We start from the raw sequence: 25237 nt of genomic DNA, 5'->3' as shown, positions 1-25237 counted from the left end.
TGTGCTACCTCCCTTTGCCAAGATAACAGCTGTGAGTCTTCTCCTATAATGCCTGATGAGGTTGGAGAATACATGGCAAGGGATCTTAGAACATTCCTCCATACAGAATCTCTCCAGATCCTTCCAATTTCGAGGTCCACGCTGGTGGACTCCTCTTCAGTTCACCCCACAGGTTTTCTATGGGTTTCAAGTCAGGGGACTGGGATGGCCATTGCAGGACCTTGAATTTGGGGTCAGTAAACCATTTTTGTGTTGATTTGGATCAGTGTCCTGCTTGAAGATCCAACCATGGCCAATTTTAAGCTTTCTGGCAGAGGCAGGCAGGTTTTCATTTAATATCTGTTGTTCACAGTGCATTGAGACGACATAGACACACGTCCAGTTCCAGGTTGATTCATAACATTTCCAGTTGACTGGAACTTATTACCCTGATGGTGGAAATGGGCATTTTCAATGCTTGTGCTATTTTCTTATAGCCACGCCCCATTTTGTGAAACTCAACAACCTTTTGCTGCACATCACAGCTATATTCCTTGGTCTTACCCATTGTTATGAATGACTAAGGGAATTTGGCTGAAGTGTTGCCTCATAATTATACCCCTGTGTGTGTGTGTGACAGTAAATAAAAACCTGGACCAAGTGAGTTTGCTATGTAAAATTGGCAAATGTGAACTTTTAAATTTTTTTTTACATTACACCTCAGTATTTAGAAGGTTTGTGATTGATTTTCTATAGCAGAACGGCTCTGACAGTACTTCCATCTGCAATGCAAATCCATAGGTTTATTTTACTGAGCTCATTCTAGTACATTATCATTCCTGTAGTAAGAGCTAACAGGATATGGTGAATTTTCTGTGAGGACACATTTATTTAGCATTTTTGGAAGGAGTCTCCAGTGTCAGTGCTTTGTAACAGTTCGAGTTAAAACTGTAACTTTGTTTTTCTGCCACAGGAAGGTTTGTTCTTGTCTTGGTAAAACGACAGGCAAATATGTAAAATGATATGTTTGATCATTCTTTAATGCCTAAAAAAAACTAGTTAATGATAAAATCATTAGCAGTTTGCTGTAGTATAAGGGCTCCCGAGTGGCACACCGTATCGTCTGGTGGGAAGTTTGAATTCTGGTGATGCCTCAGCCATCCATTGCGGGGAGGCCACGTTTGCCTCATGCCTCTGGGGTCGGGGATTCGAATCCCGCCGCTACCCTGTGTGTGCGGAGCTTGCATGTTCTCCCTGTTTCCTCCGGGTGCTCCGGTTTCCTCCCCCAGTCCAAAGACATGCATGGTAGGCTGATTGGCGTGTCCGTAGTGTATGAATGTGTGTGTGATGCGATAGATTGGCACCCTGTCCAGGGTGTACCCCGCCTTGTGCCCGATGCTCCCTGGGATAGGCTCCAGGTTCCCCGCGACCCTGAAGGATAAGCGGTAGAGAAGATGGATGGATGGACGGATGGATGGATATGTGGAAGCTTCTATGTCGGACATTTCCACAGACACTCAGTTTAGAGCAAGAAATTGATTATTAAGTTTGTTGATCCAGTTATTCTAGAAAGGCACAGGCACATATTTGGAAAGGAATTTTGGCACCTCATCATTACGCCGTCTGCCCCAAAAAAAATCTGCCATTTGGTTTTCAGCTCTGGGAAATATGCAGTAAGTGGCTTTACATCTTGTAGGAAGCACATGTTGGCTGTCATCAGGCTCGTGGCTGTAAAATGCAGACAGTGGTATATTCCAGTATCTCAGTGTGTTTAAGTGTGCTTTGACCTTTGTCCTGTCTGTCCCAGCACTCTGGTTGGGTTTCTGGACGTGTTTTAATGGCCGTATTACATTTTGGTAAATAAAAATAAATGAAAGAAATAAACAGAGTCTGATTTTTAAGCGTGTAAATGCTACAGAAAGGGAGAAGATATAAAGAGAAAGATGATATTGTGTATTCTGGTCTCTATGGGACTGTGTGTGGGTGTGTGCGTTTGCCTTGACTGTCATCTATTTCTTCCCCATTCGGTATATTCACATCACAGTAGCACATTGAAACTACCGCATCGTGCTATCGTATTTTCTTTGCCAACGTTTTGGAATTGAATTGAACGTTTTGGGTGGTTAGTTATCTTTGTGTTTCTCTGCTCTCCCTGTAGTTTTCTGTAGCTGTGTGCTGGCTCTTCGTTCAGCTTTTCCAGGATCGTTCCCAGATATGAAAAAACTCTGTACTCTGACACCACACACTGTATCCCATGTCCTCTCCAGGGTTTACATTCCTGAGGCGTGTGTGTGTGTGTGTGTGGCGCAATGGAAGAGTAACTAGTAGTAATGAATTCACAGTATGATAACTGTACAACTCATACTGTTAATCACTGTATCTATGTCAGTTAGATGTTTTCAATGGGGCTATAATAACTAACACTACAGCAGTGTCAGAAATATTGTAGTAATGCCTTCCTGCTGTAGCAAAAACATTAACAATATAACTTGTTCAGATCCTACACAGTCTTATTAGCAAATCATATTTACGTCCGTCCATTTTCTATACCGTTTATCCTACTGGGTCACGGGGCACCTGGAGCCTATCCCATTGGGCATCGGGCACGGGGCGAGGGGGTTGGGGGAGGTACACACCCTGGATATAAAAACTATGCCAATCCATCAGGGCACACTCACACATACATTCACACACCCATTCATACACTACGGACACTTTGGACATGCCAGTCAGCCTACCATGCATGTCTTTGGACTGGAGGAGGAAACCAGAGTACCCAGAGGAAACCCCCGCAGCACACAGGGCAGAGGCGGGAATCAAACCCCCAACGCTAGTGGCCTGAGGCGAACGTGATCACCACTAAACCACCGAGTGCCCCGTTAGATGAGATGAGATGATGAAAAGGTTCTCATCTGTCACAACAGCAACAACACCACAAAAAAACCCCAGTCCCTTCATTCTTTCCTGTTCCACCCTCTATTCTTTTAATTCTCTCTCTTTCTTGCCGTTCCTTTTCTTGCATCGTCACTCTGCTGCCCTCCAGCTCACTAACGCGCTCGGCCAGCTCGGTGCATTTATACCACCCTGTCAGTCCCCTTACATCGTCTGAGACACACACACTCACACACCACCATTCTCACTCCTTTGTACGTGAGTGTTTTTTAGGACCACACACACACAGTGATGACAGGAAGTCAAGCCAGCCCAGTGTGAGTGTGGTGTTATGGCTGCTATTTTGGAAGCGTTATCTGTATTATTCTCGCAGCATTTTATTTATTTTATTTTTATTCTTTTTCTTTAGTAAAAATCAGCTATACCGTGATATCAGAAAGTTATGAAAGTCAAAATTGTGCTCTAGTTATTTGCAGCTACACCCTTGAATATGTTATTAGAGCTTTAATTTATAATTATTGCTGCCAAATGTAGCTGTTTTTAAAAAATAAACATACAAGGTGAAAATGCTAATATAAATGTACATTTATAAAAATCCAGTAGCTTCCCAGGCCAGTCGATTAAATATGTTCATGTGTTATGCATCTTTTAAAGTTGTCACATTTAAAACCTGAGGTTCTCAAAAGGTACCATGATACAGGGGCGTCAATCCCCCAGTATAGTTTTAAACTCTGTAATAATTAATAGCAGTTTATTTTTAACTTAGTTTTCGGTTGCAATCATACAATTGTGTGGTTTCTCTAAAAACTCAACAGACCCTGTTGGGTCATTCAAAGTGTCTCAGATCTCACAATCAGGCTTCTTTGACCACGACATGGCAGTATATAACATCCAGGTTTGTGTTTTGTAGTGAATTAAGTTCGTAGGAGCTTGTTAAGAACCAGCATTCTTTATTTCCGTGGAACGTTACCAGATCAGTGTACACAAGGTTCAGGCTGCGCATGTTGCTGGCGATGTTCTGGTGAATACTTCACTGTCGCAGTGTGAAGGTGCTTCTCTGAGGTTTTTTTTTGTGTGGCATGCAATATCCATCCCATCTTCTGTCCGGCCGTATCAAAAAATCCATCCCTCCATTCAGTGCCCTTTCATTCAATACGAAGCAGAAAGAGTTAGAAGGTAAGAGGGTAAGAGTAATACTCAGAAATGCAGAAAAGTGAAAATAGTAAAACCTTGCAAAGCTGGAAGACGAATTGATTGGTTTAAATTCGGGGGATTAATGAGGCTGATCAGGTGGCTCCAGAACCGGAGGTGGATTTGGACGGGAATCGGACGTGAATCATCTCATAGTTATGAGAGTAACTATGAACTGGCTTTATCCTGAGTAATCTAAAACATATATCTAGCTTAAATAAAGAAAAGGTGAATGTGATGTGTTTGAAGACAGTCACGTTTACATGGACAACAATAATCCGATGTTAACCCGATTAAGACGATACTCTGATTAAGAAACTAGCATGTAAACAGCGATTATTGATGACCTTAATCTGATTAAAATCATACTCGAAGTAAACACAAATGGAATTAAGACATGTGGAGTATTCCTGTTTTAGTCGCATTATGGAAGTGCATTACAGACGTGTAAACACCTTAATCACACTATTAACGTCGTGTGGGAGTTTTCACCGCATTGTGCGACAGGACACATACACACACGGCAGCGCTCAACCGTTTTACGGCAAACGAGAGCACGGCTGCGTCCCAAACCTCGTACTTACCTACTATATAGTAGGAGAAATACATGTACTATATAGTAGGAGAAACCTGTATCTCGGCTACTATAAAGTAGGTAAGTACGTGGTTTCGGATGCAGCTCATGGCTTCAAGCAGTCGTCTATTTGCACGTACAGCATGACAAATAATTACCTGCACTTGAAGCTTTCGTAAAATTAAAAATAAAAACACACAAAACTGGATACGGTACCATAACGAAGACCAGCTGTATGTCGATACGTGAAATTCTGGAGGGACGTCGGACGGCGTGGCGCGGTGACGTAATGACGTGTGCTGTTAATCGCTCTATGTTCTATAACATGTAAAACGGGTACACGAAAGGAATATTCTAAAAGCGACTCATGTAAACACCTTAATCCCAATATTGTCTTATTCAGAATAAGCTCAATAATTAGATTACTGCTGTCCATGTAAACGTAGTCCATGTGAACCACAGTTCATTTGTGAGTAACTGTTATGAGCATTGTTCACTAACAAGCTAATTAAGAAATATTGTTGCTAACTGGTTGGTAAAATTAACTTCTTGGAACATATACTAGTCATTAGTTCATCTACATTTCAGTGTGTTGGGACATGTGCTAGCTCAAAAAATGGCACCCCTTTATATATAAATCTTGGTAGAGGTTGGTAAAAAGTGTTGTAATGGTTGATGGTTAACGTCTTAATGGGTCATTAACTTAATCTTGCTCTGAAAATATGAGCGAAATCGAACTTTTAAAAATAAATCTATGTATAAAGTTTTTTTTTTTAAACAAATCCAAGTGTTATTGGTACTGCTAGAAATTATGAACAAAATGTAATTGAAAACCTTTTTTTTTAAAAAAAAAACAACAAAAAAAAACATTTTTGCCAAGGATGCTAATCAGTTTGGAGCGGACTCTAGTGAAACATTGATATCAGGTTGTATGGCTGTCATACCATTGATTTGATTTTGTGTGTGTGTGCTGTTTATACTGTTTCACTGTTACTTCAACCTAATTAAAAGCATTAATGAATTATGTGAAACATTTGCTAGTGGGTTAAGTCTGCTTTAGATTAAAATAAAGGTTTTGTTAATTAAAAAAAAAAAAAAGAAACAGGTTTTGTTGGGAACAAATGTCAAAAAGTTTCTATCCCTGTGGGGGTATTTGGTCCCCACTAAGATATAAAAACAGGCCTACACACACACACACACACACACATACACACACACACACACGTTACATTATTTATTCCATTTCATGTGAAATTGTCCCATTGTAAAGCTAATGAGTTGTGTTATTCACCTCAGAACTAAAGTGTTAGCCTGAAGCGCTAACCACTTAAGTGACTGCCATTTTCCCGCCTTTTCCAAACATTGCTATGCTGGTGTGGCCTCAGATTTTGTTTATTTTGCACTCAGTGGGAAGGAAAAGTAAACAAAAGATCAGAAATGGTACATTTGTAGATAATTAAGACACACTGCACTAAATTTACATTTGTTTACATTTCGATGTCTCTTTGACTTTCCTACTATTGTGTAACGGAATGATGTTAACTTTAAACCACTACTGGACTTATATTTCTGTGCATCACGCTTGGAAGACTGTGATGAAGTTTGTGTTGTGAATTGAGAGTTAGTGTTAATGTGACACAGCGTATACTGTATAGACATCTGGTGTTGGGTTTGGATTGCAACGTAGTCAAGTCCTCACTCTCACTGATTTCACTCTAGACACGAGTTGGATCTAATCCTGTCTGTGGTTTTTATTCATAAACTGTTCCTGTATTTCTAGATAAAACCGATAAATTACAACTAATATTGAGTTTAATGCCGTCTTAACCAGGCACTGGGGAAAATAACCTTGTCTGTGGCTACATTATAAATCAGCTGATATGGACGACGCAGGTCAAGGGGAGGGATTTAAGAGATTATTTTTCCTTGTACGTAATAACTAAAGAATACTTTCTGCTACTTTCGACTCCACTTTATCTCTATACTTCTGTTTGCAGGATGACAACTGGGGCGAAACTACCACTGCGATCACAGGCACTTCAGAGCACTCGCTCTCACAGGAGGACATTGTGCGCATTAGCAAAGACCTAGATGACAGCGTGGGTCTGGACTGTAAACGCTATTTAGTCGTCTCGTTCTCTGTTATCTTGAGTCTGCTGGTGCTCCTGACGCCACTCGCGTTCCTCATCCTGCCGCGACTGCTCTGGCCCGAGAGGCTGCGTGCGTGCGGCACGGCGTGTGAGGGCCTCTTCATCTCCGTAGCGTTCAAGCTGCTTATTTTGTTGCTAGCCATGTGGGCGCTGTTTTTCCGGCCGTCCAAGGCCACCATGCCGCGCATCTTCATTTTCCGATCCCTGCTGGCCATGCTGGCGTTCCTGCTCGTGCTCTCCTACTGGCTGTTCTATGGAGTGCGCATCTTGGACACACAGGTAAGGAGTCGAAAATTCTATATGCCAAATTACACACATCTCTGAATTTACAGTTGGTCACAAAGATGTGTAGATGTGTCCATGAGGATCATACAGCAATGGGTTAGAAAGACAAAATGGCCGCCCTTCATTGCCACATACAAACATATGCAGAGTACAATCAAATACTTTTTATTAGGAAGACAGGCTCCGAGCACAAGGTTAGCCATGATACAGTGCTCCTGGAGTACGGAAGTTCAAGGGCTCAGCACCGGCACCTTGACCGTACTGGGATTTGAACTCGCAACCTTTTTGATCTGTAGCCGGCTTTGCCTCTTATCAATACAGGATGAGGTTACTAGCAGTGTTTTTCAATATTCTGTAAAATTTCAATATGCAAATTAAAAAAAACAAAAAGTGGGTGTCTTAATAAACATTGCACTGGCATTATTTAAAAAAAACAAAACAAACAAGCAAGCAATTAATGTCATTGGTGCATCACATGCATGTGTTACCAATATGCTTCAAGGCATATAATGATTACAATGTGTGACTGTGATTCACAGTCTTGCAGTACAATTTACTCCAAAGCTGATTTTAATACGCATCCACATTTGGAGGTGTAGGACTGGCCATATAAAATATATATATATATATATATATATATATATATATATATATATATATATATATATATATATATATATATATATATATAAATATAAATATAATGTGTGTGTGTGTGTGTGTGTGCACTCTATTTTGGACAATTGTTGCTCCATATTACTACGCAAGGTGTTTTACAGAGTGGTCTGCCATTGCACGCCAGCTCCACCGGCACAGTATAAGCGTTCTGTTACATTTTCTCCCCGCACAGAAGCCGTGTTGTCAGTGTATTTTAGATTTGGCGTACTGCAGGCCAACAACAACATCATTATCAAAAGTGACAAATGTTTCTCCGCAGTCCAGGAGTTTTATTAATTAGTGTCTGCCAACCCGTTGTTGTTCCAGGATGAGGATTATCAGGGAATCGTGCAGTATGCCGTGTCCCTGGTGGACGCACTGCTGTTCATCCACTATTTGGCAATAGTGCTGCTGGAACTGAGGCAGCTGCAGTCCTGCTTTTCGCTCTGTGTCATGCGTTCTACAGATGGAGAGACACGACATTACAACCTGGGACAGCTCAGGTGAGTGTTGTTTGTGTGCAGTGTCAGCACTTCGCAGCGGAGATTGCGAAGGTGAAAATGCGAACTGTAAATCCAGTCATGTGAAAAAATCATTTTAAAAAAGTCATTTGAAATCTGCGCCATTTGTTGATGACTCATAGGGATCCACAACCTTTTTTTTGAAGGTCTTACAGAAAGCTTTAGATCTTGGCATGATGACACCACACACCTCAATAGCAAGGGGAACACCAGACACTAGATATGAGAGGAGTATAAATAAGACAGGTTCCACCTGCACTCCCTAAGCAGCTTCTAATCACCCAATCTTGAGCACCTGATTCTAATTTTATGGATTTGAAGGTGTGATAAATGTAGGGGTGTACTTACTTTTTCCATATCACTGATCTGTCTTTTGTTCATTTAAAATTGTGGAGATTACTACAGAATTTTTCATCTGATAAAGTGTATCAGCTTTATTAATAGGCATTGACTCAGAGAGGAGCAAATGTTTGCTTGTCCAAATATGTTAAAAAAAAAAATCCTTCTGGTGTACTTACTTTTTCACATGACTGTATGCGAGTGCTGAACATGTCGGCTAAGGGACAGCCAGGTGTCTACATTTGAACCGATTATATGTCATAAAAACAATGATTTTAAAAAGTAAAAATGTTTTTGGCACAAGTGTGTTCTTTTTTTTTGTTAGCTAAAAGGTTCTGCATGGGCTTGCCGGTTCTCTACTCTTTTTAATTAATGCGGTGCTTTTCATGTTAACAAGCAGAACATCCATGTAAGTCCGAATCCAAGGCGTAATCAAAGTGAAAGGATTTTAGGTGATGAATGATCGGCATTGCAGTCATTGTACAGGGTGTAGGTGTGATGAGAAGGTTGTGTGGGGTCATGTTTCTGCATGTTCGCTCCATGAACACCAAGACAGGAGTTGCTGCTTTGTTGTTGTTGTTGTTGTTTTGTTGTTTTTTTTTCTTAAAGGAACAATATGTTTCGATCTTTCTCTCTTGCTCTTTTTTTTTTCTTTTCTTTTCTTCTTGCAATGTTAACTGCCAAACACAAACGATCAAGACCTTCATGCATGAGAGGTCTTGGATTCCTAAATCCACACGCATGCATGTGCACACAGATGTATCGAAGAGAAAGGAATGAGCTGCACTCTGTCATCATTAGCATGACGGCATTTTGCTGTTGCATTATCATTATGCATCTCCCCAGGCCCTCCAGCCTTCACCCTGATGACTCTTTCCTCTTCTTGTTTGCGATCAGCCAAGAAGCGCCTCCCCTCCCCTCCCCTGAAATATTACCCTTAAAGCGATAGCTGCACCAAACATACACACCAAGCAAGCACTTCTTAAAATAAAAAAGTGATTGTTATTATTCTAATCAGTGATAAATAATTCATTATAGCAAAAAAAGGCACACGGTTTGGCCACTCTGCAGATTCATGACACTTACTGTACAGAGGAACAGTAGACGAGTAAGTGCAGCAGACAGCACCACAGCTCAATAGTAATTAGGCTTTGTTTGCTTATCATGCTTCCTCTTAGCAACATGAATAATTGAGCAGAGGAGAGGAGGTTCTGCAGATCGAACATGAAACTCTTACGGAGTTTTTCCTCGCCACCGGCTCACTCAATAGGGATAAATTCACCCATTTAAAATCTGTATCCTGTGTTTATGTTTCCTGTAAAGCTGCTTTGAGACAATGTCCATTGTTAAAAGCGCTATACAAATAAAATAGAATTGAATTGCTTGTAACAACTTTTGTCTTTCACTTGATAAGCTTGTGGGCTAGTATTAGTTTTTCTGTTAAAGATTACATTCTTAAACATTGAGTCGTCTTTCTCATGGACACTTTTTTTTCGTCTCCGTACCTCTGTCGGACCATGTGTACATGCGGGTTTGTACAAATAGCAAGCACATGCTTCAGGCACATGCTGTGTTTGTAAGAATGAAATTAGCGTCCCTTAAAGCACGACACATGCTGCTGGGTGGGGCGTGTGGCTCAACACTGAAGCGACTCTCCAGAGCGCACAGATTTACAACCACATAGCAATACAATCTTAAATACAGCAAAAGGGATCAGTTTTGGTGTCTTAGGGTGGTTTGACGACTATTTCCTGAATGTACAATCAGAGTACATGATGCTTTTGGTTTGTTTGCAGTTTGTTTTGGTTGGAGTTCACACTGAATCGGGGCGGCTGTGGCTCAGGTGGTAGAGCGGGTTTTCCACCAATCGTAGGGTTGGCGGTTCGACTGCCGGCCCACGTGACTCCACATGCCGAAGTGTCCTTGGCAAAGACACTGAATCCCACATTGCTCCCAATGGCTAAGATGCCTTGCATGGCAGCTTAGCTACCATTGGTGTGTGTGTGTGAATGGGTGAGTGAGACACAGTGTAAAGCGCTGTTATAAGTGCAGACCATTTAACCAACAAACATCAAGCATGACCCACCCACCCCCCCTTCCCCCCTCCACCAAGGGGGAAAACATACCAGCGTTCAATTCAGATGGACTGAACATTGCCTAGTGAAAGCACCCCCAATCACAACAACACAGAGAGATATAACAGGCCATAGATGAGGGATATTCTCAGCAGACTGTAAATCCACTCGATTGGTGTAAGCTCAAGCATCCTGGTAACAGCCCTTTAGTTTTCTTTATGCTGGACACGAGACATTTGGAAATAGCCACATGGTACCCAATTCAGCTCGGTTTTTCAGAATTACATAATCATTTTCAGCACATCTCCTTATAAACTGCCAGCTGTTATAGCTGTTACCCAATAAATAGTTGTTGCCACATGATATTCTGGAAGAGCAAGTTTAAGGCTATTGATGGTAACATGCATAAGCCAGAGACAGCTTAATGTATGCACAAAATCTCTTTATTGTAGCTGATCCACTGCTGATTATCAAATAGTGTGCTGCTTCAGTGTGACTCTTACCTCTGAACCACTTTCAGCTTGTGCAATGTGATCGGCCATTTTCATACTATATTAATGAAGATGAAGTTTAATACAGCATGCATGATATCCCTCCAAGCACATTACACTGGACAGTCCGCCAGGGTAGAGGCTCTCTTAATCTGCGGAAGCGTGCAAAACGCAAAACAAACATTCAGTTGAAGCACAAGTGATTCTGCACTGGAACAACAGGTGCTTTCATCTCAGGGATCACTAGGATTTAAATACAGAAGTTGTTGAAACCGTGAATAATGGCTCGAATGGGGCAGGAGCATGGCTCAAGCCTGAGATTTATGCAGGAGCATGACTCAAGACTGACTTGTGCAGGAGCATGGGTCTAGCCTCACGTTGGGTCAGGAGCATGACTCGTGCCTGACAGTGGGGAAGGAGCATGGCTCTAGTCTATTTGGTAAAGAGCATGGCTCATGCCTCACATTGGCACAGAAGCATGGCTCGAGCCTGACAATGGGGCAGGAGTACGGCTCGAGACTGACATTAGTGCCGTAGCATGGCTCGAGCCTGACATTGTGTCAGGAGCATGGCTCGAGCCTGACGTTGGGTCAGGAGCATGGCTCATGGCTGGCACTGTGGTAGGAGCATGGGTCTAGTCTCTCGTTGGGTCAGGAGCATGGCTCGTGGCTGGCACTGGCGTAGGAGCATGGGTCTAGCCTCATGTTGGGTCAGGAGCATGGCTCGTGGCTGGCACTGGTGTAGGAGCATGGCTCCTCTAGAGGCTCCTCTAGAGGCTCCTCATAGCCTCTCGTTGGGTCAGGAGCATGGCTCATGGCTAGCACTGGCGTAGGAGCATGGGTCTAGTCTCTCGTTGGGTCAGGAGCATGGCTCGTGGCTGGCACTGGTGTAGGAGCATGGATCTAGCCTCTCGTTGGGTCAGGAGCATGGCTCATGGGTGGCACTGGGACAGGAGCATTTTACTGACTACAGAATTGTTCAACTAGGTCAAACAGCTTACAATAGGGCTCCTCTCACTCACAATCTTCCCCAGCACATCATGAGAGTAGCATGACCCCATTTTTAGTTTAGAGCAGACTGTTCTAAGCATAACTCAAGTAAAATAAGAATGGAAACAAGAAACCTTTTTACTGCTGGCAAATAGGACTGCAGGAAACTGCTCCAAGGCCACAGCCTTAATCAGGAAATGCTGACTAATTGTTAATAAGTTACACTCTGGGTAAAAATCACTGTGCAGTTTTGCATGTCTCCATTAAAGAAGAGGGTAAAGCATTGTATGCGGTTTTGCCAGTTTAGCGTTTATACCTCTTTTCTTCTTGCTCGTGGCTTTACTTCTAATGCCAGGACTTTATTAGTGTCCTCCTGTGTCTGCTTCCCACACACAACAGCACTCTTCAAGAGAAACTTGAGCTCAGATTGCTAACATTCATTATCTCCCATCATTATCCATATTAGCTTTGTTTAGGCGAGCTATTCTTTTAATCTTACTCATGATCTAACCCATATTTATCGTCCTTTTCGCCTTCCAGCATCCAGAGAGCAGCTGTGGCCATCTTGGAGAACTACTACAGAGATTTCCCAGTACACAACCCAGCACTTCTCACGGCCTCCAAATCGCGTGCTGCCAAACACCTGGCTGGCCTCAAGGTCTACAATGTGGACGGTGAGTTAACAGCCTTTCTTGTGGCTTTCAGATTTAACTGAAGAGGCCCTCTTATTGTTGACGTTCTTTCTGGTTGAAAATGATCTCCTTAACATTTGTATGAATCTTGTGCTGTTATTGACCGCTAGGCCTTTTATGTATAATACAGTACATGTTGTTATATAATCAACTCATTGTGTTTATTTGAGCTGACCGTTTCCTCAGATTCCTCAGTGATATGCTACCATGTAAGTATAGATCTAGATCAGGGGCGTCCAATCTTATCCGGAAAGGGCCGGTGTGGGTGCAGGTTTTCATTCCAACCCAGCGGAAGCCACACCTGAGTCTATTGTAACTGATTAAACAGGTGGAATCAGATGTGGCTCCTGCTTGGTTGGAATGAAAATCTGCACCCACACCGGCCCTTTTGCAGATAAGATCGGACACCTCTGATCTAGATATAAATACCGTCTCTCATAAATATGTACAGAATAGAACAGAACATGGGAGTTAACATTTTATTTTAGTCACTTCCTTTCCTTTTAATTTGCATTTGGCAGGTACTCGAGTATTGGTAACCCGGCCTCGCTCGTTGAGGTCCCTTTCTTGCAAAATTGAGCTCTAAACCGTATCATGATGTGCTAGGTTTAAGGTTGGAACCAGATGTTTGGGAACTTGATCCATATATAGTGTTATTTCCAGTACACAGTCAGTCGATGCTGTTATTCACGCTGCTTATATACTATTTTCTGGTTTACTGTGCCCCTGCATCAAAAGAGACCTTTAAAACTAAGCTGAAAGCGTACCTTTTGGATAGTAAGTGAAACTTTTTAAACTATATTGACACATTTATGAGCACCAAACACACTGCTGTTTGTGAGTCTGACAGGACCGACACGTCCACCACACAGCACAAGTGCATGATCCTGTCAAGTTTGTTTTCACTTCCTTCGATTTCCTCGTTTAAAGTTTGCTATGCGACTGGCTAGATTTCCCAAAAATCTATTGTCGTGCAAGCGTCATACGCTCAGCTATAGACTGGAGAGTCAGTCTCTCACACCGCTTCGAGTACAATTGGGATGAACATACGCTAGTAATCGTTTTTGGGAAACCTGACCGTTGTGATTTCTATGGACGATCGTACCCTGCTTGCCTTTTGCAGGACGTTCACCGTCCCCATATGTCCACATCTTTGCATGAATCACAAATCTAGGAAATAGGGATGGGCGATATGGACTTACAACTATATCACGATATTTTCTGGTATTTATTTGCGATAACGATATCAGTGACGATATAAATATAGTACCGTGCCCCACTGTTTTTATCTGCAAGTGATAGCTGTGATCTTGAGAGCCTCAGAAACACAAACACTGATCTAAAAGTAAAACTGATTTTCTGTAGCCGAACCAGTTCCAGATTGTAGAGGTGCAGTAGCTCCTCGTTTAGCGATAAACTCCTCCTCAGCTTCACGTCAGCCTTTCCGCCGTACTCGTTTTCGCTCTGCACGTGAGCTGCGAATGGGGTCACACACCGTCACACACAGAAATACGTCATCCACTAGGCTTTAACACTATTATCACAGGAAGACTCATTCTTATCGTGAGGAGAATTTCTACCGGTATATCGCAAAACCATAAGATATCGCCCATCCCTACTAGGAAAGGGAAGCCTCGTTAGATACTGAATACGCTTGAGCATATGCACTCACTGAGCTTGAAACCCAATAGTCTTATTAAACTCAGCCATTTTAAATATTTAATCATGAGCTCTATTGTTTGTGACCGTATTCATTTTTGATTGATTTATTTCTTAGATTTTCTTCATGATTTATTTAGTTGCTTTTATTAACTTTATTGTATTTTTATTCATTCTGTAATGACATTATACTAAATGAAGGTTTGCACTTGATTAAGTTTCCTGAGATTTAACTAAATGAAAAGTCAAATCTTGCAGGAAGCCTGCCGCGTAATTTGCCGTAATGGGAGTATATGTGTGAGTTGGGGCTGTGTAAGGCAATCAGATATTTGCACTACTTGATTTGATGTAGTATTCAAGTACTACATGGGTTTCAGTTCCTCGTGCTATGATCTGGGAAGACATCATATTGCTTCTCATGCTGTTTAAATGCCTCCCTGTAGGAATTCTTTCTCAAAAAAAAATGTTTTTTTATGTTTTGACCTTTTATGCATTGCATTTTTTTCATCTAATAAAATGGCCCACTGAGGAAAAAGATAAATATCAGTGACTCCTGACAGTTATTGGAACTAAAGCAGAATGTCACTTTGGACTTCAGCATTGGATTCCACTAGTTCGTTAATGCTCCGCCTTTTATCTGTTTATCCTTTCCTTTCTTTATCTTTCTGAATCTCTCTCTCTCTCTCTCTCTCTCTCTCTCTCTCTCTCTCTCTCTCTCTCTCTCTGTCTGTCTTTCTCACTCTCTGTTTGAACAAGACAGCAGTTGTGTTGAATCAATAGTTCTCATACGCTTCAGCTCCAGAGTTGGCCCTGGGGAAGCAGAAATCCCTGAACTACTCACTACTACCTGAGGAAGTGTGTCGCACTCTTACTCTCTCAACCACCCCCCTCCCTCCCCCTTTTCTCAAGCCCTCACTACTCCTGCTTGTTATTCTAGCAGCATGTGAAAAGCTTGAAGGCTGAGAGTCAGAAATAAATAAATATATATACATTACCTGAATATTCTGCATTCATGATAACACGTTTGCTTAACAACTTATTAAGTATTAACATTCATTAGGAGTAATATTAGTTAAGGAAGATAGAAGTGTATTTGAGAAAGGAACAGCGATTAAATTGTAGTTTGTTTGGGGTTTTTTTTTGTTTTGGTTTTTTTTTTTTGCAGAAAACTTGGAACTAGAATATATTGTAGATCGGATTGGTCTCCACTGAACCCGACAGTATCTTCTGCTCGTAATCAACTGGTTTCTAATTCCAATGCCGGAGAGCGTCTGCTCTTTTTCCCCGCTCTAACACACCCAACCTAACCGTGAAAAGCTTGGCTGATTAGTGAAATCAGATGTTACGTTAAAAACATGTAACTATGGGGTTCATATTGGGAAGCGCAACATTAATCACACGTTAGTCAACATTTGCACGTTCTGTTTTTTTCTTTTCTTTCATTTTTCATGTCTCCTGCAGTCGAGTAATTAAACGCATCCCCAGCATCACTTATTCATAACGCCCAGCCCTCTTTTAACCTACATTAACATTTACTCCAGGAAGCCACAATCCCTGCTGCTGTAACAGTGCTTTAATTAGCATGCGCCGAACAATATCTTTTGATGTCTGCGAAGACGCGTATGAAGACGGACACTCGGTACCGCCCTAAGACACTGAGTAGCAGGGGAAAACAGAATAGCTGAATGTTAATGAATCCAGGGCACGGAAACAGAATTTGTGGAGCGTAGATTAGACTTTTAGATCAGGAGGCTGTTTCATCGTGAATGTTTGAATTTATGGAACGTGAGCACAGTCCTACGTCATGGAAAAAGTTGCTATGCTGCTGGATTGTTCGTTCGATTCCAGATATGATCCATATCTTTCAGTACACCATTAAGCTGACCGGTCTGCTAACACCAATTATCGCATCTTCTCTCTATCCAATGCCAACTTTACCACCTCGAACAAGTCAAACAAACAAAACTGGACGCTTTAGAGTTTTATCCCGGTATCCAACATGCACATGTTTCTTATGTTAGTTACAGTTATATCGTGTTTTTCTAGACACTCCAATAGCTTTACATAGTATTGGAGAGGGGAGGTGGGTCTCGTCAACCACCACTAGTGTGTAGCATCCACCGCCGTGCACCAGCACACCCACCACACACCAGCTATTAGTGGAGAAGAGAGAGTGATGTAGCCAATTCAGAGATGAGGGCCACTGGGGGAATTTCGCCAGGACGCTGGGGTGCACACATTTCACATAAAACCAGGTGAAAAGAAAGTCCATTTATTTTGTTTATTTCAATCATGACAAGGTCAGTCTAATGTCTTTCCTCCGTTATCATTTGCTAAATTTATTCTAGTAAATCACAGTTCACAGTCGCAACCGATTAAACAAGACGAACGCATTCGGTCTCGGCCCAGGCCACAGGCTCTTGTTACTGTAGATTGTTCCTAACATTGTAAGAGACTCATAGCTCTGGTGCTGCGTTCAGGTCCAGGAGGCAATAACGCCGCTGCAGCAGGAATCTCTCAGTCCCAGTCTCGCGCCATGATCGCCGCCGCCGCCCGCAGACGAGACTCCAGCCACAATGAGCTGTACTACGAGGAGGCCGAACACGAGAGGCGTGTCCGTAAACGCAAGGCCAGGTGAGAGATCCAAACCCAAGGTCTCGGGATTATGCTGAATGTACCTCTTCGTGAGTACTTTTTCAGCCCCGTTTGAGGATTGTTTTTACCGAGTGAGACAGTATAAATTAAGTGGTTGTCAATAGCAAGTGTGATTTAAATCGATCAAAGATGTGCTTGTTTGTATATAATGTCTGCAAAGGCAGAAAGCTGTCTTCAAAAAATATTTTTCATTGGTGTAGGGCTGCTCATGATATTTTCCTTCCTCAGTGAATTATTTGTAATCATCTGCTATGTTTGCGGCCAAAGTTATTGCATGTCGCTATTACCATATTGGAGGGATAAAACAAGACATGGCAGCTCAGTGGTTAAGACATCGGGCTACTGATCAGAACGTCATGAGTTCAAACCCCAGCACTGCCAAGCTGCCACTGTTGGGCCCTTGAGCAAGGCCCTTAACCCTCAACTGCTCAGATGTATAAGTATGATAAATGTAAGTCGATCTGGATAAGGGCGTCTGCCAAATGCCATAAAATCTAAATCTAAAGACATGGAGTGCTGTAACTGGAGATATAATCAGTGACATGTGATTCAAGGCAGATGTGTACAAGGCAGGTCTTGGTGCTTTTCTGCCTTAAGACACTAGTGATACTAACACGTGAACAAGGCCTTATCCGCTTTCCGCAAGTTATTATCATACCACGAAGGTTGCATCAGGTTCGACTTTTACAAAGCCTTGATTTTCCTCCTCCAGACTTGTGGTGGCTGTGGAAGAGGCGTTCACACACATCCGGCGCGTGCAGGAAGAGGAACAGAAGAAGTCTCCCGGAGACGTGATGGACCCGCGCGAGGCGGCACAGGCAATCTTCCCATCAATGGCACGAGCGCTGCAGAAATACCTGCGCACAACGCGACAGCAGCACTGCCATAGCATGGAGAGCATCCAGCAGCACCTGGCCTTCTGTATCACACACAACATGACACCAAAGGTTAAGAGAAGCACACACACACACACACACACACACACCTACAGTGTGAAATGGAAAGATTGATACAGCTATGGGGGCACTGTGGTGTAGTAGTTAGCACATTTGCCTCACACCTCCAGGGTTGGGAGTTCGAATCTCGCCTCCGTTCTCCATGTGTGCACGGCGTTTGCATGTTCTACCTGTGCTTCAGGGGTTATCTACCACAGTCCAGAGATATGCGTTGTAGGCTGATTGGCATTTCTAATTTGTCCGTAGTGTGTGAATGGGTGACCCCGAGGATAGTCCCTGAGTCCCCTGGGATTGGCTTCGGGCTCCCCCGTGACCCTGTGTCGGATAAGCGGTACAGAAAATGGATGGATGATACAGCTGTATGCAGAGTTATATGACATACTGATACAGCTGTTTTGTGGTTATTAGAGATTTAACACGGAGATTGAAATTATTGCCAGTCAGGATTGTTTTATTCCACTTGGCAAAAAAGAATTGTTTCCACATTGAGCACTACAGAACATAGTGTTGAATAACGCAGCCATTGTGTTCTGTTCAGAACAAAACATCTTGAAATTATTACCGCCTGGAAAACAGGGTTTTGTCCTTACTGAGCTGTACATTACAGTATACTGTATATTAGTGTTGGGCAATCTTCTCTGTAGTCAGAGCATCGTGTTATCAGCCAGTGAGATCGCTGATACACGATTATCGCGTGAGGGGGCGGGGCAATAGTTATTATTTACTCATTTATCTACTCGTTTATCTACTTATTTATTTACTCGTTTATCTACTTATTTACTGACTTGTTTATTTACTTATTTATCTACTTAATTATTGACTTGTTTGTTTACTCATTTATCTACTTATTTACTGACTTCTTTGTTTACTCATTTATCTACTTATTTACTGACTTGTTTATTTACTCATTTATCTACTTACTTACAGACTTGTTTATTTACTCATTTATTGACTTTTTTTACTCATTTATCTACTTATTTATTGACTTGTTTATTTTACTCATTTATTTGATTATTTACTGACTTGTTTATTTACTCATTTATCTACTTAGTTATTGACTTGTTTGTTTACTCATTTATCTACTTATTTATTGACTTGTTTATTTTACTCGTTTATCTACTTATTTACTGACTTCTTTGTTTACTCATTTATCTACTTATTTACTGACTTGTTTATTTACTCGTTTATCTACTTAATTATTGCCTTGTTTGTTTACTCATTTATCCACTTGTTTATTTTACTAATTTATTTGATTATTTACTGACTTGTTTATTTACTCATTAATTGAATTATTTACTTATTATCACGGGAAATGACGCATGGAAGATGAGAATCGTAATATTTCAGTTTTAAATCAGCCGCCAAAGGCGTCCCAAGTTCCCAAGTAATATTTCCCAAGTTCGGGAAGGGAATGAGGAAGCTGGAGGCGGGCTTGAAACAACTCAAAAGGCGCTTTATACTTTTACTTTCACGTTTCAGCAGGTTGACATTTTATACACACACATACATACGCGCGCGCGCACACACACACACGGCTCGGTGCTTGTCGGCTTTCTCGTTTCTCCAGGGTTCTCTCTCTCCTGAAAGCACAGCGAGACACAAACAAATCACTTACCCTGATTACACACGGGTGAGGATCGTCACACGCTACCAGTCTGTTCCACCCGCCTCCCCTCCATTCACAGCCGACGCTCCCCCACGCCGCCGCTGCCACAAATACATTAACAGGGAAACGAGCCGAGTTTCGACTTGACATATCGTCAACGGCATCAGTGAGATCTCTGCTTATTGCCGATCCCTGATATCATCGTCTATCAGCGTTACCCTACTGTGTATCTGAATTCACTCAACTCCGGTCAAGAGTTTTTAAGCTACCGTATTATTCAAGGACTAATATGTGCACGCTGTCCTGCAGTTGACCTGCGTCTCGTCCACGGAGTATTCCCACCTCACACGTAGTGTTCCAAAGACACGGACCAGGACAAAGCGGTCGCTGAAGATCAATGAATGTAATATCAGTTAGCATTAAAGCTTTGTTAACTTTGTTAGGTGTTTAAGTTTATAATCTGTCAATCACATGCCTTCATCGGAATGCTAACAGGTTGAATGGTCTAGTAATCTTCTAAATAAAGAATAATTCGCCTAACCCTAACCCTGCGAGCAAGCAAAGTTCATGCCGCATACGCCGAAAGATTTTCGCCGGTCGAAGATGAAGTGAGGAACATTCACCTAATATTTTGAAGCAAAATGACACCAATTCGTCTCACCTTCTGGTCAATAATCAGAACACGTGATGGGTTATTACCAAAGCTGACATTTAAAAAATGCTACAGCACAGAAGAGACTGCAGTGTAATCTTAAAGGCATGTCCCTGCTGATGTAAAGGTTATCAGTTCACAGAGATTTAAATAATGGGGAATTCCCTTCCGCTCGGTACTGATGACGCCTCTTATGACAGAGGTTCTCAAACTGTTTACAGCCAGGGACAGCTTTATCTGAAGGGGGTGCCCGACAGTCAACATAATCCAACTATTTAAATATTACGTAATTTTTTTATTTTTATTTATTTATTTATTTTTATAATGTATACAAATCATTTTCAGCTGTTTATTGAATCGCACAGTGTCATGTAACAGGAGGCTGAGACGGACGCAATTGCAGGTTATAAGGTTTTAATGAGAGCCAGTGCAACAAATCCAAAACTACAGGCGAGAATCGCAGTTCCAAACTACAGGCGAGAATCGCAGTCCCAAACTACAGGCGAGAACCGAAGTCCAAACTACAGGCGAGAACGAAGTCCAAACTACAGGCGAGAACCGCAGTCCAAACTACAGGCGAGAACGAAGTCCAAACTACAGGCGAGAATCGCAGTCCAAACTACAGGCGAGAACGAAGTCCAAACTACAGGCGAGAATCGCAATCCAAACTACAGGCAAGAACCGAAGTCCAAACTACAGGCGAGAATCGCAATCCAAACTACAGGCGAGAACCGAAGTCCAAACTACAGGCAGAATCAAACAGTTAGAGGTCAAGCAATCGGCAGACAGGCTAGACTAGGAAAAGGCAAAAATTGTGAGTCAGGAAACAGCGTGCATAAACCAAAACAGCCATTTTCGGGTGTAGAGAGACAGAAGAGAGCATATATACGTCATAAGCTGTGGGTGAATGAATGGTGTGTGTGTGTGTGTGTGTGTGTGTGTGTGTGTGTGTGTGTGTGTGTGTGTGTGTGTGTGCATCCTCAAGCAAAAGCCTGGTGACCGAGAACGAGGCAGTGTGTGTGAGAGCTCTGGGAAGTGTAGTCTGGGGCAGCCTTGTTTGTTGTGTGTTGGGAGCTGGAGTTCGCTGACTGGTTTGACCTGACGCACAGAACACGTTTTTATTAAATTGCCTTTTTATTCATGGATCGGTTTCATATGTTCTTGCATTGTGCGCAGGCGTTTTTGGAGAGCTACCTGACCCCAGGCCCGACGCTGCAGTACGGACGCGAGCGCTGGTTCGGCCGCCAGTGGACACTCATCAGCGAGGCGTCTGTGAACAGCGGCCTCAAGGACGGCACTGTCTTCCTGCTCAAGTGTGTAGACTTTAGCTTGGTGGTCACCGTTAAAAAGATCCCCTACATCAGGCTGTCTGAGGAGTTCATCGACCCCAAATCACACAAGTTCGTCCTGCGGTTACAGTCGGAGACTTCGGTGTAGGACAGCCACCTGTGGTATCGTCTCTTTTTACGCTCATTCACTTGTTTTGTTTTGTTTGTGTTTTTGATTAAAAAAAATTCTCAGTTATTTGGGGAGGGTTTGCAGTTTTATTATGTTGTCTTTTTTATATATATATATAATATATACATATAAATCTATATACCACATATTTGAATATATTTCCTTATTTTTTCCTTTGCTTTGTTTGCTGATGATGTTGGGTTGTGCACAAAGACACAAATACGATGATGGATAACATGACGCAAGACTCCACGTTCTTTTTCTAAAAAAAATTAAATAAAATAAAAAGACAATTCAAAGAAAAGAAAAGAAGAAATGCACTCATAAGAGCCCAGTGGACCACTCGTAACGTCGGACGTCCCGATTTTTCTGCCATTATTCTCTATATATAGCTCTGACGGACCTGTTCAGGCACAACGCTGTCAATCAGAGCAAACTCCTCTGGACCGGATCCCTCTGGATATCCAGCTGTTGGCATCAGAGAACTCCCAGAATGCTCCTCTTTCTGTCGCAGAATTTGGAGGTTCAAAATGGAAACTTTTTTTTGTTTTGTTTTTTCTACTGTAAGTGCAAACTAAGTCTTGGTGCTCTTTAAATCACATTTGGTTTGTATTTCTGCTGATGAGAACACAACATAATCCTGTTTCCCAATCTTTCCTTTCCACATATGCACAATGTACAGATGTGAGGTGTCGGTGTGTATCTATTGGAGTGTATTCAGACACGTCGTGTATTCAGCCGCTCACAAAATAGGATTCTAGGTCATTTGATGAAAAGCAGTGGGTTTCGTTCTTTTAGCATTTGTTTTGATTCGAGCGTTTTGAGTTTTGAGAATCCAACCCAAAGGCCAGAAACGAGCCGATTTTCACCAAAAAAAAAGCTCAAACGCTGTAAATTTCCAACAGGAAGCTGTGCTAAAACTGTATCAGTGCTTCAACTTTTTTCAAGTAAAGAGATTGAATTGTGTTCAGAAATGAGCTGGTCCGTCCGAGTCCTTATCAGGTCATCGACCAGCATTTAGACGCTGATTTAATCATATTGTTGTCTATCAGCATCGTTAAAGAGTTCAGATTCAATAGTTTCTTCAAGGACAGACATATTATCAAAGGGATAGTTTGACCAAAAGCACTAATATGGTTAATGAAAGTAGCATAAAGTCATCATGCTACTAGGTTTCATACTGTTATTTGCCTTTTTTTTTATTTTTTTTTATTTTTTTTTTGGTGGAACTATACTGTTAACAATCTGAAGCATGGACTTTGAGGAGGATATTCTTACTGACATCAGGCACATTTTAGCAGCAGAGATTACTGTATCCTGCTCTCCAGCTACTACTTGTCTGGGTTACACATATGGCCAAAGATAAGGACAGTAACTCGTGCTCTATATGGTGTTTAATAAAGCTTACTGTATGGTCATTAAGAAAGCACTCCGAATTATGTGCTCATGACTAAACACTAATCACCCTGAGCTCTCAACTCGGTTGGGGATTGATGAGGCTTGCTGATTGATAAATGGGGGAAATGTCAAGAATGGAATTTTACCAAGTTGATATCAAATGAATATCCGAGTAATTTAACAAAATGTGTATAACATTTCATTTTTTGTCTGATGCAACCCCTTGCATTTCATTAGTCGTCACATTTAGGAGTGGAACAGTATGCAAAAATGATGGGATGATCATCATAAAACATTGCAGTTGCTGGTATAAAGCGATACAAACTAACAGTGTTTACAATCAGGTTTCTTAGTAACCCAGTAATTCGAGTGAGATATCTAACTAAATGCTGGCGCATTTGATAAACAGATATAGGATCTATTTCAAATGAATCATGTGTCCTACTTCATTACTGATGAATAAACATAACACGAGGGACGCTACAAATCCCAGTTGATTATTTTCCAGTAATGGCACATCCCAAATTATTTTATTCCTCTTTTACCAGTGATTTGTCAATGATTAATAATGTTTCTTTATTAACGAATACCATGCTGTACTTTTAATCAGTTTATAGTTATATTAATGATGTGGAATGTCCATGAAACGACATGGGTCCTGTTATAATTTAGATTATAGCAGCTATAAACAGTCACTCCATAACATACATATATATAATTTTTTTAGTTAGTAAGACTGTAAGATACAGCTTGTCATGAGAAAGCCATGAAGACTGTTAGAAAACTTAAAGTTACAGCTGTACCACTGACTTTTACAAAGGCTAAATAAATACCAGCATGAGTTATTACACACATTGTTTAAAAAATCTGGGAATATAGAGTTTATTGTTACTATAGTAACGATAATGTATTAGAATGAGTGCATTAATATAAACCTCTTGTCTGCTATCGTCAGAGCTGCTGTTATAGAAAATGAATCAACACCTTCTGACCAATCCGATAGAAGAATTTACCGGCGCTGGGGAATACAGTCCGCTCAGAAAGTATTGGGACGGCAAGACCAATCAGTTTGGCAGTTTTTTCCACTATACGTTTGGTTTGAGATCATAAGAGATCATAATATGACATGACAGATCAGTATTTCAGCTTTCATTTCCTCATATTTACATCTAGACGTGTTAAACAACTTAAAACATGGCACCTCTGGTGGCAGACCATCCAATTTTTAGGTGAGCAAAAGTATAGGAACAGATAGTCTTAAAGTAAATAACACTTCATATTTGGTTGCATATCGCAGGCTCGCAATAACCGCAGCACTCACTGACATCACCAAACTGTTGAATTTCTCTTTTGTGCACGCTTGTTCTGCAGCTTCATGAGTTACATCATCAATAAAGATTAGTGAACCCGTTACACAGCTCTCTGGTCTTCATGTTGGTTTATCCTTTTTAACAGCAAATGCAGTCCTCACAGGTGAAACCCAGGGATCAAACCAAGAGAAGACATTCAGAGCTATTTAATTCTTTAAACAATCAATTGAACATGGCACACCTGGGCAGCGCAAAACACCTATCAGTCACGTGTTCCAATATTTTTGATCACTTGAAAAAAAATGGGTGGGTTCAAACATAAAGGTGCCATGTTCTAAGTTGTTTAACACATCTAGATGTAAACATGAGGAAATGAAAGCTGAAGTTCTGATCTATCGTTTCATAGTCATCTTTTGCTCTCAAACCCAAATGTCTTCAACGTATAGCGAAGTAAATAGAATCGGACTTGCTTTTCCAATACTTTCGGAGGGGACTGTAATATCAGTTACTTGTGAAACGAGCAGATAGAGAAACTAGTTCAGCAATCAGGAACAGTCATATTAATGTAGCCTAAAAAAATAAAATGTAACAAACGCTAATGCTGAAAACATTTGCTGAATACTTTAAGGGCTTAAACACTCGTGCTGCGTTTAACTGGTGTGGAAATGATTTCGTTTTCTCTGTGTTTTGGTTTTAATCTGAAGACGT

General features: G+C 41.5%; 1 protein-coding gene across 2 annotated transcripts in view; it reads left to right on the top strand.

Moving 5' to 3' along the window:
• The window catches only part of LOC128601754 (vang-like protein 1), a 75604-nt gene extending 51511 nt beyond the window's left edge, over positions 1-24093 (top strand). The window contains exons 4-10 of one of the 2 annotated variants that reach the window (XM_053615104.1): positions 6634-7065; positions 8056-8231; positions 12684-12817; positions 16975-17128; positions 17862-18096; positions 21540-21814; positions 22035-24093. In XM_053615104.1, coding sequence (XP_053471079.1) covers positions 6634-7065; positions 8056-8231; positions 12684-12817; positions 16975-17128; positions 17862-18096; positions 21540-21800 — 1392 coding nt within the window. In that variant the 3' untranslated portion in view covers positions 21801-21814; positions 22035-24093. Of the gene's footprint in view, positions 1-6633; positions 7066-8055; positions 8232-12683; positions 12818-16974; positions 17129-17861; positions 18097-21539 lie in introns of both variants that reach the window. The other variant, XM_053615103.1, reaches the window with a different exon arrangement.
• The last annotated feature ends 1144 nt before the right edge of the window (positions 24094-25237 follow it).

The sequence above is a fragment of the Ictalurus furcatus genome, chromosome 26 (genome assembly GCF_023375685.1).
Source record: "Ictalurus furcatus strain D&B chromosome 26, Billie_1.0, whole genome shotgun sequence".
NCBI classification, from domain to species: Eukaryota; Metazoa; Chordata; class Actinopteri; order Siluriformes; family Ictaluridae; genus Ictalurus; species Ictalurus furcatus.
Note: the sequence above shows the minus strand (reverse complement) of the source record. Positions and strands in the feature narration are given on the sequence as shown.